This window comes from Kogia breviceps, chromosome 17, assembly GCF_026419965.1.
Source record: "Kogia breviceps isolate mKogBre1 chromosome 17, mKogBre1 haplotype 1, whole genome shotgun sequence".
In the NCBI taxonomy this organism is placed as follows: Eukaryota; Metazoa; Chordata; class Mammalia; order Artiodactyla; family Physeteridae; genus Kogia; species Kogia breviceps.
This window is the reverse complement of record NC_081326.1, coordinates 2,037,465-2,052,633: the sequence shown is the minus strand read 5'-3', so window position 1 is coordinate 2,052,633 and position 15,169 is coordinate 2,037,465. Positions and strand designations below refer to the sequence as shown.

The window sequence follows — 15,169 nt, the reverse complement described above, 5'->3', positions numbered from 1 at the left end:
CCGTAGTTTTCAGGAAGGACGCCTCCTAAAACCCGGATCCGTTAAATCGACAAGACAGGGCCCCGGGGGCGTCTTGAGAACTCAGGGCCCAAATTCAAAGCCAAAATCGAATTCTGTGAAGTTTGTGGAGCCCCCAGCTTTCTGGAGCCCGCGAAATGAATCGCATTTCTCTAATAACCTCTCCTCGCCGGCTGACGCAGACAAGTAGGCATCTGTGTTTCTGGTGCCTTGAGGAAAACGAAAAGCAAAGATCCTTCATGTCTTGCCTTTTGAGGAGCGGGTTGTGACGCTCCAGAGTAACGGTGACCCGCAGAGCGGGCGCACGCTTCCCTGCGGTCACAGGGACCTGGAGCTCCTGTCCACGCCGGGGGCCGTTAAAGGAAGTTATTTTCCTCCCTAGACGGCTGAAGCCAGCTGGAGGAGAATCCCCAGGCTTATTTGGAGAAGAGATGGTACCCTTGCTTTCAGCGCAAGATGGCCCAGGTTACAGTCTAACCCGAAACCCAGCGAGCACAGGCTCTGGCTCTCTTTTCCCTTTAAGCTCAGCCCGTCCCTGGCGTGGTCAGCTGCCACCTGTGCCGTGTGCCAGGCCTTCAGGAGAGCAGGGCGCACAGTGCATCGAGCCTTTGACAGAAGAATCAGAATGAGCTTCTGGACGAATCTCAGCCAAGTAAACCCCAGGAAGAGTTGGTGGCCAAAAACCACTCAAAAACAATTTTTAAACAAATGAGGCTCTTAAACAAAGAAAAACACATTGCCTCAAAAATATAAAGAAAATGCCAAGCTCTCCAGAATCACAGGCAGAAATTATGTACATAAATGAATGATGTAGGGTCCTTTAAAATGTAACTTTGGTTATTTTTAAATTCATTTTTTAAAACCCGAATACATTCCTTCTTTTTAAAGGGCTATTCTAATCTACAGCTTGTTGGAGAAATACTCAACTATCTTCCTTCTTGGTGCTTTATTCTTTGTCTAGGCTGTCCTACAAGAATAAAAGTGCCGATATTATAATGGTTAAAGCTGCTTAAATTACTTGAGTAGATGGTTGTAGAGTGAAGGCTTTCCATCTGCACAGGTAGATGCTTTTCGTTCCTCAGAATTCTTCCTTGAACCCTTATATTCTCCGTGTTCTGTTAATTGCTGGAGCCAAACAATGAATCAAACAAGGATGAGTACAATTTGAAGGTATTTTCCCTTATCGATATATGTTCTTCTCTTTTTAAAACACATCGCTGGTCAGAAAAGTGACTGTTAAATCGGCACGTTCCGAAAATTCAAAGAGCGGACTCGCTGCGCGTATTTGTTGCCTCCGCTGGGAGCGCGCTCTGCGCTGGGGTCGCTCTGTGCGGCTGATACGCCTGTCCCGGGCGACAGGAACCCCTGCACGTCTCAGCCTCCAAACGGCCAAGCAAGCCCCAACTGCAAAGCCAATCCACTGAGGATAAGGGTGGAAGAGACAGACGGTGCCCCAGTCGGCTTTTAGGAAGAGTTTGTGATGCTGGCAGTTTTAGGAACCTTTTTCCCATGAAAATTGTCTTGTTTGACATCGTGGTTGTTAAAATAGGATCACTGTGGCGGCACCCTACACTGTCACCTGGTGCAGAATCCTTCTTCCAGGCCTGCACTTGCGCACAACTGTAACAGTTTGCAGAATTCTATCCTGGTTGGATCCTATTTTCTGAATATAAAAGAGAACCTCATAAATTCCTGAAACCACAAAAGGTAATTATTGTAACAAAAAATAAAAAAGAGAGAGAGAAAAAGCCAAAGTAATTAACCCTGAAAAATGGGCTCTGATCAAACAGTGCCCAGTGACAGCCATTTCTTTTTTTTTTTTTAATAGATCTTTACTGGAGTATAATTGCTTCACAATACCGAGTTAGTTTCTGTTGCACAACAAAGCGAATCGGCCACATGCATACACACGTCCCCATATCCTCTCCCTCTCGAGCTTCCCTCCCACCCTCCCTATCCCACCCCTCTTGGTCATTGCAAAGCGCCGAGCCGATCTCCCTGTGCTTTGCTGCTGTTTCCCACCAGCCAACTATTTTACATTCGGTAGCATATCTATGTCAATGCTACTCTCACTTTGCCCCAGCTTCCCCCTCCCATCACATGTCCTCAAGTCCATTCTCTATGTCTACCTCTTTATTCCTGCTCTGCAACTAGGCTCATCAGAACCATTTTTTTTTTTTTTAGATTCCATATATAGGTGTTAGCATACAGTATTTGCTTTCCTCTTTCTGACTTACTTCACTCTGTATGAGAGACTCCAGGTCCATCCGCCTCACTACAAACAACTCAATTTCGTTTCTTTTCATGGCTGAGTAATATTCCATTGTATATATGTGCCACATCTTCTTTATCCATTTGTCTGTTGATGGACACTTAGGTTGCTTCCATGTCCTGGCTATTGTAAATAGTGCTGCAATGAACATTGTGGTGCATGTCTCTTTGAATTATGGTTTTCTCAGGGTATATGCCCAGTAGTGGGCTTGCTGTGTCATATGGTAGTTCTATTTTTAGTTTTTTAAGGCACCTCCATACTGTTTTCCATAGTGGTTGTGTCAATTTACATTCCCACCAATGGTGCAGGAGGGTTCCCTTTTCACCACACCCTTTCCAGCATATATTGTTTCTAGCTTTTTTGATAATGGCCATTCTGACCTGCATGAGGTGATACTCGTTGTAGTTTTGATTTGCATTTCTCTAATAATTAGTGATGTTGAACATCTTTTCATGTGCCTCTTGGCCATCTGTATGTCTTCCTTGGTGAAATGTCTCTTTAGATCTTCCACCCATTTTTTAACTGAATTGTTTGTTTTTTTGATATTGAGCTCCATGAGCAGTTTGTATATTTTGGAGATTAATCCTTTGTCTGTTGTTTCATTTGCAAATATTTTCTCCCATTCTGAGGATTGTGTTTTTGTCTTGTTTATGGTTTCCTTTGATGTGCAAAAGCTTTTAAGTTTAATTAAGTCCCATTTGTTTATTTTTGTTTTTATTTCTGTTACTCTAGGAGGTGGGTCAAAAAAGATCTTGCTGTAGTTTATGTCAAAACGAGTTTTTCCTGTGTTTTCCTCTAAAAGTTTTATAAGTGTCTGGTCTTACATTTGAGTCTTTAATCCATTTTGAGTTTATTTTTGTGTATGGTGTTAGGGAGTGTTCTAATTTCATTCTTTTACATGTAGCTGTCCAGTTTTCCCAGCACCACTTATTAAAAAGGCTGTCTTTTCTCCATTGTATATTCTTGCCTCCTTTACCAAAAATAAGTTGACCATATGTGTGTGGGTTTACCTCTGGGCTCTCTATCTTGTTGTGTTGATCTATATTTCTGTTTTTGTGCCAGTACCATACTCTCTTGATTACTGTAGCTTTGTGGTATAGTTTGGAGTTGGGGAGCCTGATTCCTCCAACTCCGTTTTTCTTTCTCAAGATTGCTTTGGCTATTCTGGGTCTTTTGTGTTTCCATATGAATTGTAAGATCTTTTTTTCTAATTCTGTGAAGAATGCCATTGGTAGTTTGATAGGGATTGCATTGAATCTGTAGATTGCTGTGGGTAGTATCATCATTTTCACAATATTGATTCTTCCAATCCAAGAACATGGTATATTTCTCCATTTGTTTATGTCATCTTTGATCTCTTTCCTCAGTGTTTTATGGTTTTCTGAGTACAAGTCTTTCGCCTCCTTAGGCAGGTTTATTCCTAGGTATATTATTCTCTTTGTTGCAGTGGTAGATGGGAGTGTTTCCTTAATTTCTCTTTCTGATTTTTCATTGTTGGTGTATAGGAATGCCAGAGATTTCTGTGCATTAATTTTGTATCCTGCAACCTTACCAAATTCATTGATTAGTCCTAGTAGTTTTCTGGTGACATCTTTAGGATTTTCTGTGTATAGTATCATGTCATCAGCAAACAGTGACAGTTTTACTTCTTTTCCAATTTGTATTTCTTTTTCTTCTCTGATTGCCATGGCTAGGACTTCCAAAACTATGTTGAATAAGAGTGGTGAGAGTGGACAAACTTGTCTTGTTCCTGACCCTAGTGGAAATACTTTCAGTTTTTCACCATTGAGTATGATGCTTGCTGTGGGTTTGTCGTATATGGCCTTTATTATGTTGAGGTAGGTTCCCTCTATGCCCATTTTCTGGAGAGTTTTTTATCATAAATGGGTGTTGAATTTTGTCAGAAACTTTTTCTGCATCTCTTGAGATGATCATATGGTTTTTAGTCCTTAATTTGTTAATGTGGTGTATCACATTGAACGATTTGCATATATTGAAGAATCTTTGCATCCCTGGGATAAATCCCACTTGATCATGGTGTATGATCCTTTTAATGTTCTGTAGGATTCTGTTTGCTGGTATTTTGTTCAGGATTTTTGCATCTCTGTTCATCAGTGATATTGGTCTATAATTTTCTTTTTTTGTGTTATCTTTTTTTGGTTTTGGTATCAGGGTGATGGTGGCTTCGTAGAATGAATTTGGGAGTGTTTCTCCCTCTGCAATCTTTTGCAAGAGTTTGGGAAGGATCGGTGTTAGCTCTTCTCTAAATGTTTTATAGAATTCGCCTGTGAAGCCATGTGACAGCCATTTCTATTGTCTGTGTGGCCCTCTGCTCCGTGCCCTTTGCTTAATGTAGGATTAAGTGTAAATAATCTTCCCCTCCACATTGAATACTAGCCTGATTCTCTCTCCACCAGGATTTGGTGTTGCCTCCATGGCAGGCTGTTAGTACGTTTGTTTTTTCTAGCCAAAATCCATAGATGTCTTGAGTTCCTAGCTTAGAAAGGAGGATACACAGCTCTTCCCTACTCTTGACTTCTGTAGCAGAGCATAGAAGCATTTTTGATGTACCAGAGATATCCTGGCAGATGGACTCAGCTGTCCCACCTGAAAGGTCTGTAGGTGCTGGACTGCCCAAGTCACAGGTTAGAGTCCCTCAGAGACCCCGCCTTCAAGGAGCTTACAGTAAGAGAAGGACAAAAGAAGTGGTCATTCCAGGTGGAGAACTGGGACTTCAGAGGTGATGTTCCTGAGGTTCAGGGGAGGCATGGGTGGCTTGTAGGGAATTTGATGAGAATTTGGACAAGGGATTTATTTTCCTCTGCCTCTATGTCCTTCCCTTTACCCGATGAGCTTCTCTGAAGTTGCTTAAACAGCCCAAGAGGAGAATAAATTACAGATCATGTGCAGGAGCATGACCTTGTCAAAATCAAGCCAAAGGACACTAACCTTGAGATTGCCGTTGTCCACTGGTCGGAGCTAATACAGATTGTTTTTCATGCTGTGTGCAGACTCACAGCTGACTCCAGGTTTACTGGGAGACCTGAATCCGTGATTCTTAAAATCCCTACTCTTCTGGAAGATCAGGGGGGTGAAGGCAGACTTCAAAGATGCAAGAGAACATCTTCTAAAGACAGTGAAGGACGATAGGCACGTTCCAAAGTGTTCTCCTCCTTCCAAAATCCCTCAGCCTGAGCATCTGCCCACCCAACACTAAAACGCCTCCTTCACGGCTCCTCCCCAGCACTGAGCTGAGATGCCAGGGCTAACGCTGCCCATTGCTTCCCAAGCTTGAGTCCACCACATCCTGAAAGTAGATCTTAGAAGGAGTTGTTTATTTGTTAAAATCCAGTCCAGCATGTACCCAGCAGATCTACGCCGCCTAAATCACTTGTGCGTGTTTCGAGTATCTCTTTGAGCAATCGAGTCAGGAGGAAAAGTTAGTGATAGCAATCCTTAATGGAGATTGTCATGGTTACGGGTACTTTTGTCTGAAGGATGAACCCCGTCTCAATGCTAGCACGGTCCTTGGTGCTGAGATTTGTATACCGCACCGTACTTCCATTTGGAATTAATGTGAGTTTGCAGAGCTCACATGGAGGACAGCTTCCATCACTCCCCCTTTAGTCTGGGGGCGGGTGCTCCCGAGATGAGGGCAGGGCTGAGGAGAAGCGGGCGGCATGAGGGGTGAGCGGCGGGGGTCTGCCACATTCCCCGAGACCCGAGCTCCATCCTCCCTCTTCCCCATCTTTCTCCTCCGCTTCCTCCCCTCAGCAGAGGTAGGAATAGGCACACTGTCTATCTTTATCCCGATCGCTGCCGCTTGCCAAGCGCTCTGTTGTTTGTTTTGGTGTTTTCCCCACCTGTTTAGACAAAGTGGCATATGCACAGTGTGCCTTGAAAGAAAACAAAAAATTGACACTTGCTTGAAATGTTTAAAGTTCAAAGTCTGTTTTGTGCTTGAACGAGGCGTAGACACAGCAGCATGTCACGTCGCCATTCCTGCTGCCTCGGCTCTCAGAAATAGCCTGGCGGCTCTGGGGGCGGTTAGAATCCAAAAGCAGCCTTTTGCGGTAGCTTTACCATGAAGTCAGAGGATGCTATAGAACGTGAGTGAAATGTCCTGAGGGACCTGAGTCGGGATCTCAAGGAACCAGCCGACGTGTATGGGGAAACTGCCTCTTTTCCTCAGTGTAGAACAGCATAGGGAGGTCTCTTCAGGTCCAGAAACCTAATCAAATTATTCTTATTATCACTTGTTGTTTTTTGAACACCTATATGTGCCAGGCACTGTAAATAAGCACTCTGCCCTTAATAATCCTTGTTAATCCTTCTAGAAACTCTGTAGAGCAGATACGATTATCCCATTTTGCAGGTGAAGAAATGTAGTGTGGAGATACTAAACAACTGCTTCCGGGTGGCACAGCTATAGCCATTGGAGCAAAAATTTGAATCCACACGCATCTAACTTCTGAGCCTTCTGAAGAGTTTATCATTCCCTGGTGTACAGACTGCTGGCCCACCAAGGGTTTTCACTGTGGTTCCAAGTGCCCGACAAAGACTTGGGGGAAATGGTTATGAATTTAGCTTTAATTTTATACCTTATATCACCCACTGGATTCTCCTCTGAATTCCATCACTGGATTTATATTGAGTACATTTCACAAGTCTATACTCTTAATACTTTTAATATTCGATTGCTGTTTAGTAAGAATAAGATGTTTTCAGTTCATTGACTTCTTTTACTTTATTTTATTTATTTATTTTATACGTTTGTGGCACGCGGGATCTTAGTTCCCGGACCAGGGATCGAACCTGCACCCCTGCCGTGGAAGCGCAGTCTTAACCGCTGGACCGCCAGGGAAGTCTCTCATCTGTTTATTGTTAATACCCTGGCTACTTTTTTTTTTTTTTTTTTTTTTTGAGGATAGGCAAGAGGATTTTTCACTATTTTAATTTAATTTTTATTTTATATTAGAGTATAGTTGATGTATAATGTTGTGTTCGTTTACAGTGTACAGCAAAGTGATTCAGTTGTACATACACATATATCCACTCTTTTTCAGATTCTTTTCCCATATAGGTCATTACAGAGGACTGAGTAGAGTGCCCTGTGCTATAAATAGCACAGGATAAATTAGGAGTTTGGGATTAACAGATACACACTACTATATATAAAACAGATAATCAACAAGGACCTTCTGTATAGCACAGAGAGCTCTACTCAGTACCCTGCCTACTTTGAAAACATTGCAGAGGACTTTCGATACCAGAGAGACGCTCCCCCACGCAGACTCGTTGAAGCACAAGCAGACGAGCAGCGAAGCTGGAAGCAGAAGCCAGGCTGCGGGCCACCCGTCTGCGTGTCCTCTTAGCCCAGTCACAAAGGCAAGGCGGTGGGGACCCCTCTCGTGTTAACAGAAAACCTGCCAAATGAGGAAAACAAGGCTATCCTAGCCTATCAATGTCTTGAAAGTTAATGCTTTTCATAATCAGAACATGTAAGGTAAAATTACAATTTTGCTTTTTTTTTACTTCATCACCATCTTTGAATGTGAGATCGTTTTTAATTGTTGAGACAGCATAAGGTCATCATTTTGCCCGGAAAATATTGGAGGAAAACGGCCATCGGCCTATCCTCTAACTACAAATGCAAGACTTTCTGTGTCTTCCTGTTTGCTCTCCTTCAGAAAATGAATTTCTCCCCATTTTCCCTGGCTGTACACAGAGCCAGCATGCCAGGCTGTCTCCTGCTTTCAGGGACATAAGTCATTTCCCTGTTGCAACAAACTTCTCATAATTATCACTTGACTGAGCACATAACATGCCATTTTTAAAAATTTATTTATTTTTATTTTTATTTATTTTTGGCTGTGTTGGGTCTTTGTTGCCGTGTGCGGGCTGTCCCTAGTTGCGGCGAGCGGGGGCCACCCTTCGTTGCGGTGCGCGGGCTGCTCATTGCGGTGGCTTCCCTTGTTGCGGAGCACGGGCTCTAGGCACGTGGGCTTCAGTAGTTGTGCACACGGGCTCAGTAGTTGCGGCACGTGGGCTCAGTAGTTGTGGCTCGCGGGCTCTAGAGCGCAGACTCGGTGGTTGTGGCGCACGGGCTTAGTCGCTCCGCGGCACGTGGGATCTTCCCGGACCAGGGATCGAATTCGTGTCCCCTGCGTTGGCAGGCGGATTCTTAACCCCTGTGCCGCCAGGGAAGTCCTTTTTTAAAATTTATTATTTTTAATTTTTATTTTGTTTTATTTTTGTAACGTGCCATTTACTAGATGCAGCGCAGTATCGTTTCTCTGTTGGCAGACGTCTGAGTCACTTCTTATTTTATAGTACAGATAAGACTTATAAAGAAAAATTATCTCAACTTTCGGTTGAATAATAATTTATAATTGTATCATTTATATATAAATTATATAACTTAAAATAATAATTTATAGTCTATTTCACTAAAAATGTCCTATATGCACAAAATAAGCTCCTTGAAGTGGGGACACTGTACGTTTCAGTTTTCTTTTCCCCGTAAATATAGTGGTTTGAAAATATTATGTGCTTTCTCAGTCATTTCATGAATAAACACATCTGTATGACTACAGGTGGCATCTGTAACTCAAAAGTAGCTGAAATAGATGGTCACTGATGTCGCTCCAGAGTTGGAAAGTGTACAAGTAGTGTTAGACCAGCCTCAAAAAGCTTAAAATTCAAATCATGAAAACAAAGGTCTAAAACAGCCCTTTCAGAAATGAGTGTATCAGGCGCCGGGCCGGGGGTCATGTCAGGGGGGGAGCCGCTCCTTCCCCCTCCTGCCACCCCTCCCACCCTGTCCTCATTGTTCTGCTATTTGGAGTTTCAAGCACAGAGAGAAGTGACGTCTGTTGATACTGCTCGGAATAAAATCCATGCAGTAAACGTCTGATCCACGCATCCATGGGCAGAAAGGAGCCCTTCCCTGGTGCTGTGTGTAATTGTTGAGCGCATCTGTGGGCTCCACTTAAAGCCCATCTGTACCCGCGCGGCCTCCTGCTCCCCGCAGCCCGGTCAGGTGCTCGGAGCAGCCGGCTGGGGCACGGGGCGCAGGAAAGCACCTCTTCTAAACATTAGGAGTGATTTTTTTTTTCAATCAGCCCATGATTACTCAAGATGTAGGACCATCACAACTCGAGAATCTCTGATTTTTTAATTTCCTCATTGGAAGTTTTTTTTTCCTGTAAAAGCTAAAATATGTATTAGTGTTGTCTTGGAATAGTTGGTATTTTTTCAGCAAGCTCGAATCTGCACTATTTATGGGTTTTGCACTATAAAACACTGCAGCCCAGTCACGTGACTCCTTTTTCCTAAGCCATCTGTCACAGAGGTCTGGGATTTTATGTGAATGTTGGTTGTGCAGTCCTAACCCAAGTTTTTTATTTTTTTTTATGAAAAATGTCAGCAACTACAATATTTAGCATTTTACTTTACATTGGCCATTAAACTTGATAGCTATAGCTCTGTTTCATTGCTATAGTTACGTATCAGCTATGGAGCCAAAAATTGCTTTGCTGTACTCCTGGCAGAATACGTTGTATCATGGAGAGAGCACGTAGCACTGATATGGTTAATATCTTGGATTTTTGTAACTAAGGTTTATTAATGCTGGTATAAAAACGTATTTGATATTATACAGATGGCATAAGATGTGGTGGTTACTAAGTTATTATCCCGGATAAGCTGTACTGTGAAATTCAGGGCTTAAAACTATCACAGGAGATTAAACTATTTACTGAAAAGGACAGAAAGATATGACCAAACATCTTAGTACAAATATATTAGACGTGTATTTACCCCCCACCAATATAATAGAGCATTTCTACCTCATAGGCTGAGAGATTGAGAATGGGAACTTTGCAGGTCAAAGAAGCGAACAGAAGAGATGCTTCTTTTTCAACTCGGGCGGCCGCTACGCGGATCACGTCTCAGGGGGAACCGCTGGGGAGGGGCTATGGGTGCGGTGTAAATGGGGGACTTAAAATAAACCCCTGGGAAGGAACCGTTAGGGGTCTTAGGAGCAGATTCGGAGAAGGCTTCTGCTTTGCCGGCCGAAAGGAAAAGGAAAGGGACGTCGTCCGGAAGCTAATTGTGAATTGATGGGACGGTTACAGGGCTGCTCAGGTATCCATTTGACCCACCTGCGAGGGTGACGAGCCCGTTCACCCCGCCTTCCGGGAGTTGCTGCCTGGCGGCGCTCACGATTCAGGGCCATATGCACGCCACCCTCGGGCACGTGAGTTGTGGAAGGTCCAGGGCACATGCGGACTCTGTTGGCACTTGAACCTTGAAAAGAAAACGAAGCTTAGCCGAAGGTCTCCTGAAGAGAAACGCCGAGAGGCAGACTTCAAGTCTCATACTGAGTATCTGGAAAAGAATCACCTTTATTGTGGAGTTTTCACTGTAGAACTTACCCCCCGCTACCCCCACCCCGTCCTGTCATGTGACCCCTGGTACCTCCAGTCCGGGCCCCGAGGGGAGCTTCGGTTTACACCGCCCGCCCCGCCCAACACGCCCGCCACGAGTTAACCGAGCTTTTCTGGCGCAAGGCATGCAGGGTAAAATGTCACTTTCATACTAATCTAATATAGAGCTCGTATTTCCCAGCAAAAAGTCTCTTCTAGCTGCTTGTTTGTGCATGTTTCTCGCGTTAGATTAATATTGTGATGGGGGAAGAATATTGTGCCTCTTTATAAACTCAAGTGTTAATGCTTCAAAGGATGAATTGGGAGTGATAATTCTGCAAACTAGAAAGGAAGGTTTAAAGCTAAACTTGGGGCGGGGGGGAAGATAAAACAGGTTTATCCAGTACATTTAGTATTTGGACCATCTTATTTATACTAGGCTTACTTTGTTTAAACCCAGAAACACAAAGCTCACTAATGGGGCTGCTCTGGAAAGTCTGCCTAAGAATTGAACATTAACCAAAGCAAATCAGAAAGCTAGATTTAAAATCAGATGTACTTACATAAAAGCTTGCATTTAAAATGATCCCTTAAAAGCCCACACGGCTAGGCTACCACTGCAAACTGCTTAAATGTTTTTCTGTTTCCTATTGTATACCAGGGAGCCGAGATAGAAGTGGATGAAAATGGCACACTGGACTTAAGCATGAAAAAAAACCGAATCCTGGACAAAGCTGCACCCCTAACTTCCACTAACCCTTGTGTTCCAACTGCTTCCTCCTCCCCATTCAAAACCAGCAGCCTGTTGGTCAATGCCGCCTTCTACCAGGCCCTGTGTGACCACGAGGGCTGGGACACGCCTATCAACTATAGCAAAGCTCACGGGAAGACAGAGGAGGAGAAAGAGGTATTGTTTCAATGTGGCCGATAAGCTTGAGATGGAGCGTGATTGGAGGGTGTGGTCAGCTTTTTCCTCCTGGATTAATTCTCACGATCCTGTGTAGATAATACGTTAATTCTGTACCTTGCTTTCGATTCTGGTCAAACGATGGTTTTAAATTTCAGGAGGCATTTATAAATGAATCCAACGTTTCCCACCCCTTGCCTAAAACAATATGTCATCAGAGTGCGTTGAACCCCCGTGACGGCTGCGTAGTGTGCGCTGCGTGAGAGGTGACGTCATCTCTCCCTCGGACACAGCAGCCTGTGAGGGGCAGGGTGTCACTCGACACCAAGCCGCCGGCCTCCGGGTGCCGGAGCACGAGAACGAACGGGGGGCAAGGATGCATCTCGTCAAATGCCCTCCGTGGTTTCGTGGAAGGCTGGTGTTGGCGTCGCTGTGTGCAGAGCCGTGGTCCGGGGACTGACCGTGGACGTGGGAGGTCTCAGTCACGGCAACTACGGAGTTGTGGGCTGGGTTATCCTTGGAGGTGGCTTCACCCCTGGGAGCCAGACACGGTGGCCGTGCAGGAATTCATCAGCCCACATCTCCCAGGTGGAGGGCCCTGGCTGGGTCTGCTTAGCCTTGACTCAGCGTCATTCAGAAGAGTTCACGGCCACACCCTCCACGGTTAGAGTCCGTGACATTGCAGATGTGACCCCAGCCTTACTGTAGTGATTCTGTTTGTCAGGGAAGTGGTTGGTACTTGCCAGGTGACATGGTTAAAGAACCGAAACAGACATTCGAAAGTGTGTGCCATCACCTTTTTCAGGTGTGTGAAGCTCAGAGACTTTGGTGGGAGACTAGTTTGATTTAGCATATGCTTTATTTTTTATTGAAGTTGATTTACAATTTCGTGTAAGTTTCAGGTACAGCACAGAGATTCAGTTATACATATGTGTGTGTGTGTGTGTGTGTGTATTCTTTTTTGTTTTGTTTTTGTTTTTTGTTTTTTGCGGTACGCGGGCCTCTCACCGCTGTGGCCTCCCCGTTACGGAGCACAGGCTCCGGACGCGCAGGCTCAGTGGCCACGGCTCACGGGCCCAGCCGCTCCGCGGCACGTGGGATCCTCCCGGACCGGGGCACGAACCCGCGTCCCCCGCATCGGCAGGCAGACTCCCAACCACTGCGCCACCAGGGAAGCCCGTATATGTATTCTTTTTCAGATTCTTTTCCCTTATAGGTTATTACGTAATACTGAGTATAGTTCCTTGTGTGATTTTTAGCATCTACTTTAACATCTCCGGGCACGAGTCAATGTCAATGGCAGCGATGACAAGACTGGGTTGTCTCCTGTTCCCCTCCTTTCCCTCCCTCCCACCCCCCCCCCCTCCGCACACTTTCGCTGTGATCCCCACGCCCAGGCAGTACGATCGGTCCTGAGGATGCAGCACCACGTGGCACACGCTTCCTACCCGTGCCTCCCCCACACGCGTGCTCAGTCTGGTAGGAGGACCGACCTGTAACCAAGCTCACGGACCAGCGAGTAGCTAAGCAGGCGCGCCGAGTAGACGGGAGGAGCCCCCAGGACCCGAGGCAGGCTCTGCATCACCACTGGCCGCACCGTCACGGGGAGGGTGGGGGGACTGACACAGCAGCAGCTTCAGGTTGGAGTCTCTGCCGTACGAGGTACAGTCACTGTCATTCTGCTTGGCTTTCAAAAATGCACCCAAGGGCTTCCCTGGTGGCGCAGTGCTTAAGAATCCGCCTGCCGATGCAGAGAACACGGGTTCGTGCCCGGGTCCGGGAAGATCCCACGTGCCGCGGAGCGGCTGGGCCCGCGAGCCACAACTACTGAAGCCCGCGCGCCTAGAGCCCGTGCTCCGCAACAAGAGAAGCCACCGCAACGAGAAGCCCGTGCACCGCAACGAAGAGTAGCCCCTGCTCACTGCAACTAGAGAAAGCCCGCGCGCAGTAACGAAGACCCAACGCAACCAAAAATAAAATAAATAAATAAATTTTTTAAAAAGAAATTCACCCAAGTTTTCAGGGATGGTCTTAGTGAATCTATCGTAACACTGTTCTAGAAGAACTGTTTCTTAAATCATATACATTGGACTCTAATAAATATAAAAGTGACCCTGCGGGCTTCCCTGGTGGCTCAGTGGTTGAGAATCCGCCTGCCGATGCAGGGGACACGGGTTCGTGCCCCGGTCCGGGAAGATCCCACATGCCGCAGAGCGGCTGGGCCTGTGAGCCATGGCCGCTGAGCCTGTGCGTCCGGAGCCTGTGCTCTGCAACGGGAGAGGCCACAATAGTGAGAGGCCCGCTTATCACAAAAAAAAAAAAAAGTGACCCTGCAACGTGTAAGGAGCTGCGGCGCCTCAGGCGGTGACTGAACGGGTGAGTGCGCACCTCTGCCCTCTTCCACAGCCCCGGCTGCTTCCGCTGTGCAAAGTCACAGAAGTCACACCTAACGTACGTCATCGCACCGTCCAGAAATCTGCGGGTGCGCGCGTTAGCGATCGCTCGGCACGCGGGTCTGAGATGGAAGTCGGGAGGCGGGGGCGGTGGGCTGAGAGCAAGCTTGTTGACTCGGTCCGCTCTGTGCACATCGGCTCCTGAGACGGGGGACACCCCCGCTCCGTGAGACCCCCGACTGCCAACCCGGCCTGTTCCACTCCCCCCAGGGGGACCTAATCCCGGTTACGAGGCCTGGAGGCGGAGGTCCCGTCAAAGGCACGTGGCACGGAGGACGGTCCCGTCCAGATAAGCATAACGGCGCCCCTGTTCTCGGGTGATCGTGCTGGAAGGGAACCCCCCGTGTTGGGGAGTCTCGGTGCCGTGTGCAGGGGGCTTAGACTTTCTGTCCTCACCCCTGCGAGCCCGCTGTACACAGGCCAGGGTCACCGCTGACAAGCAGTCTCCGTTCTGTTCACACACAGTCAGGCGTCCAGTCCGGTCCCGACCGGTAACGAAGCACAGTGGCTTCTCGTTCCCCTTCAGGGCGCTTGTGTCATTTGACATCGGCTATAAGTTTGTGCAGCGATGTCTACAGGCTCCCCCTCGTATTCTGGGACACTCCTGCTGCTTGGGGGGTCTAGTGAGCACCTCAGGGACCTCCTTGTATGTACTTCTCATGCCTCAGTTGGCCAGAAAGTTCAGTCTCGTGACAAATATTCTCTCTTTATCAAAACGTGTGGACTCACCCAGGCGGCTTTACGGATTCCGCTGGAGTACGTACGTTCCTAGCCAAGGCTTACGGACCTGTGACAGTGTTCAACGCGCCAGAGAAATCATGGGGAAGACGATTTGTTACGATTAGATTTCTGCTCCTTCCAGAATGGCTTGCCTCCTCAGGTCTGATAGTGTAGACTCACTGCTGCAAATGGCAACCGAAGCACCCTGACGTCTGGAATTGACAAGCTAAGTGGAAAGTCAGTGTTACTGAGAGCAGCAAAGAGGCCTTTGGAGTCAGCAGCTGAGTTCTTGGAGTGCAAGTGCTTTTGCACTAGGTTTGAGTTGACAAAATACAGTTTAAGCCTGATGCCTGTTGTCGCGGTCTGAACG

General features: G+C 46.4%; 1 protein-coding gene across 2 annotated transcripts in view; it reads left to right on the top strand.

The window, feature by feature from the left end:
* ST18 (ST18 C2H2C-type zinc finger transcription factor) overlaps positions 1-15,169 on the top strand; it is a 99,977-nt gene that overhangs the window by 54,823 nt on the left and 29,985 nt on the right. For both annotated transcript variants that reach the window (XM_067017947.1, XM_067017948.1), the window contains one exon: positions 11,381-11,626. In XM_067017947.1, coding sequence (XP_066874048.1) covers positions 11,381-11,626 — 246 coding nt within the window. The remainder of the gene's footprint in view (positions 1-11,380; positions 11,627-15,169) is intronic.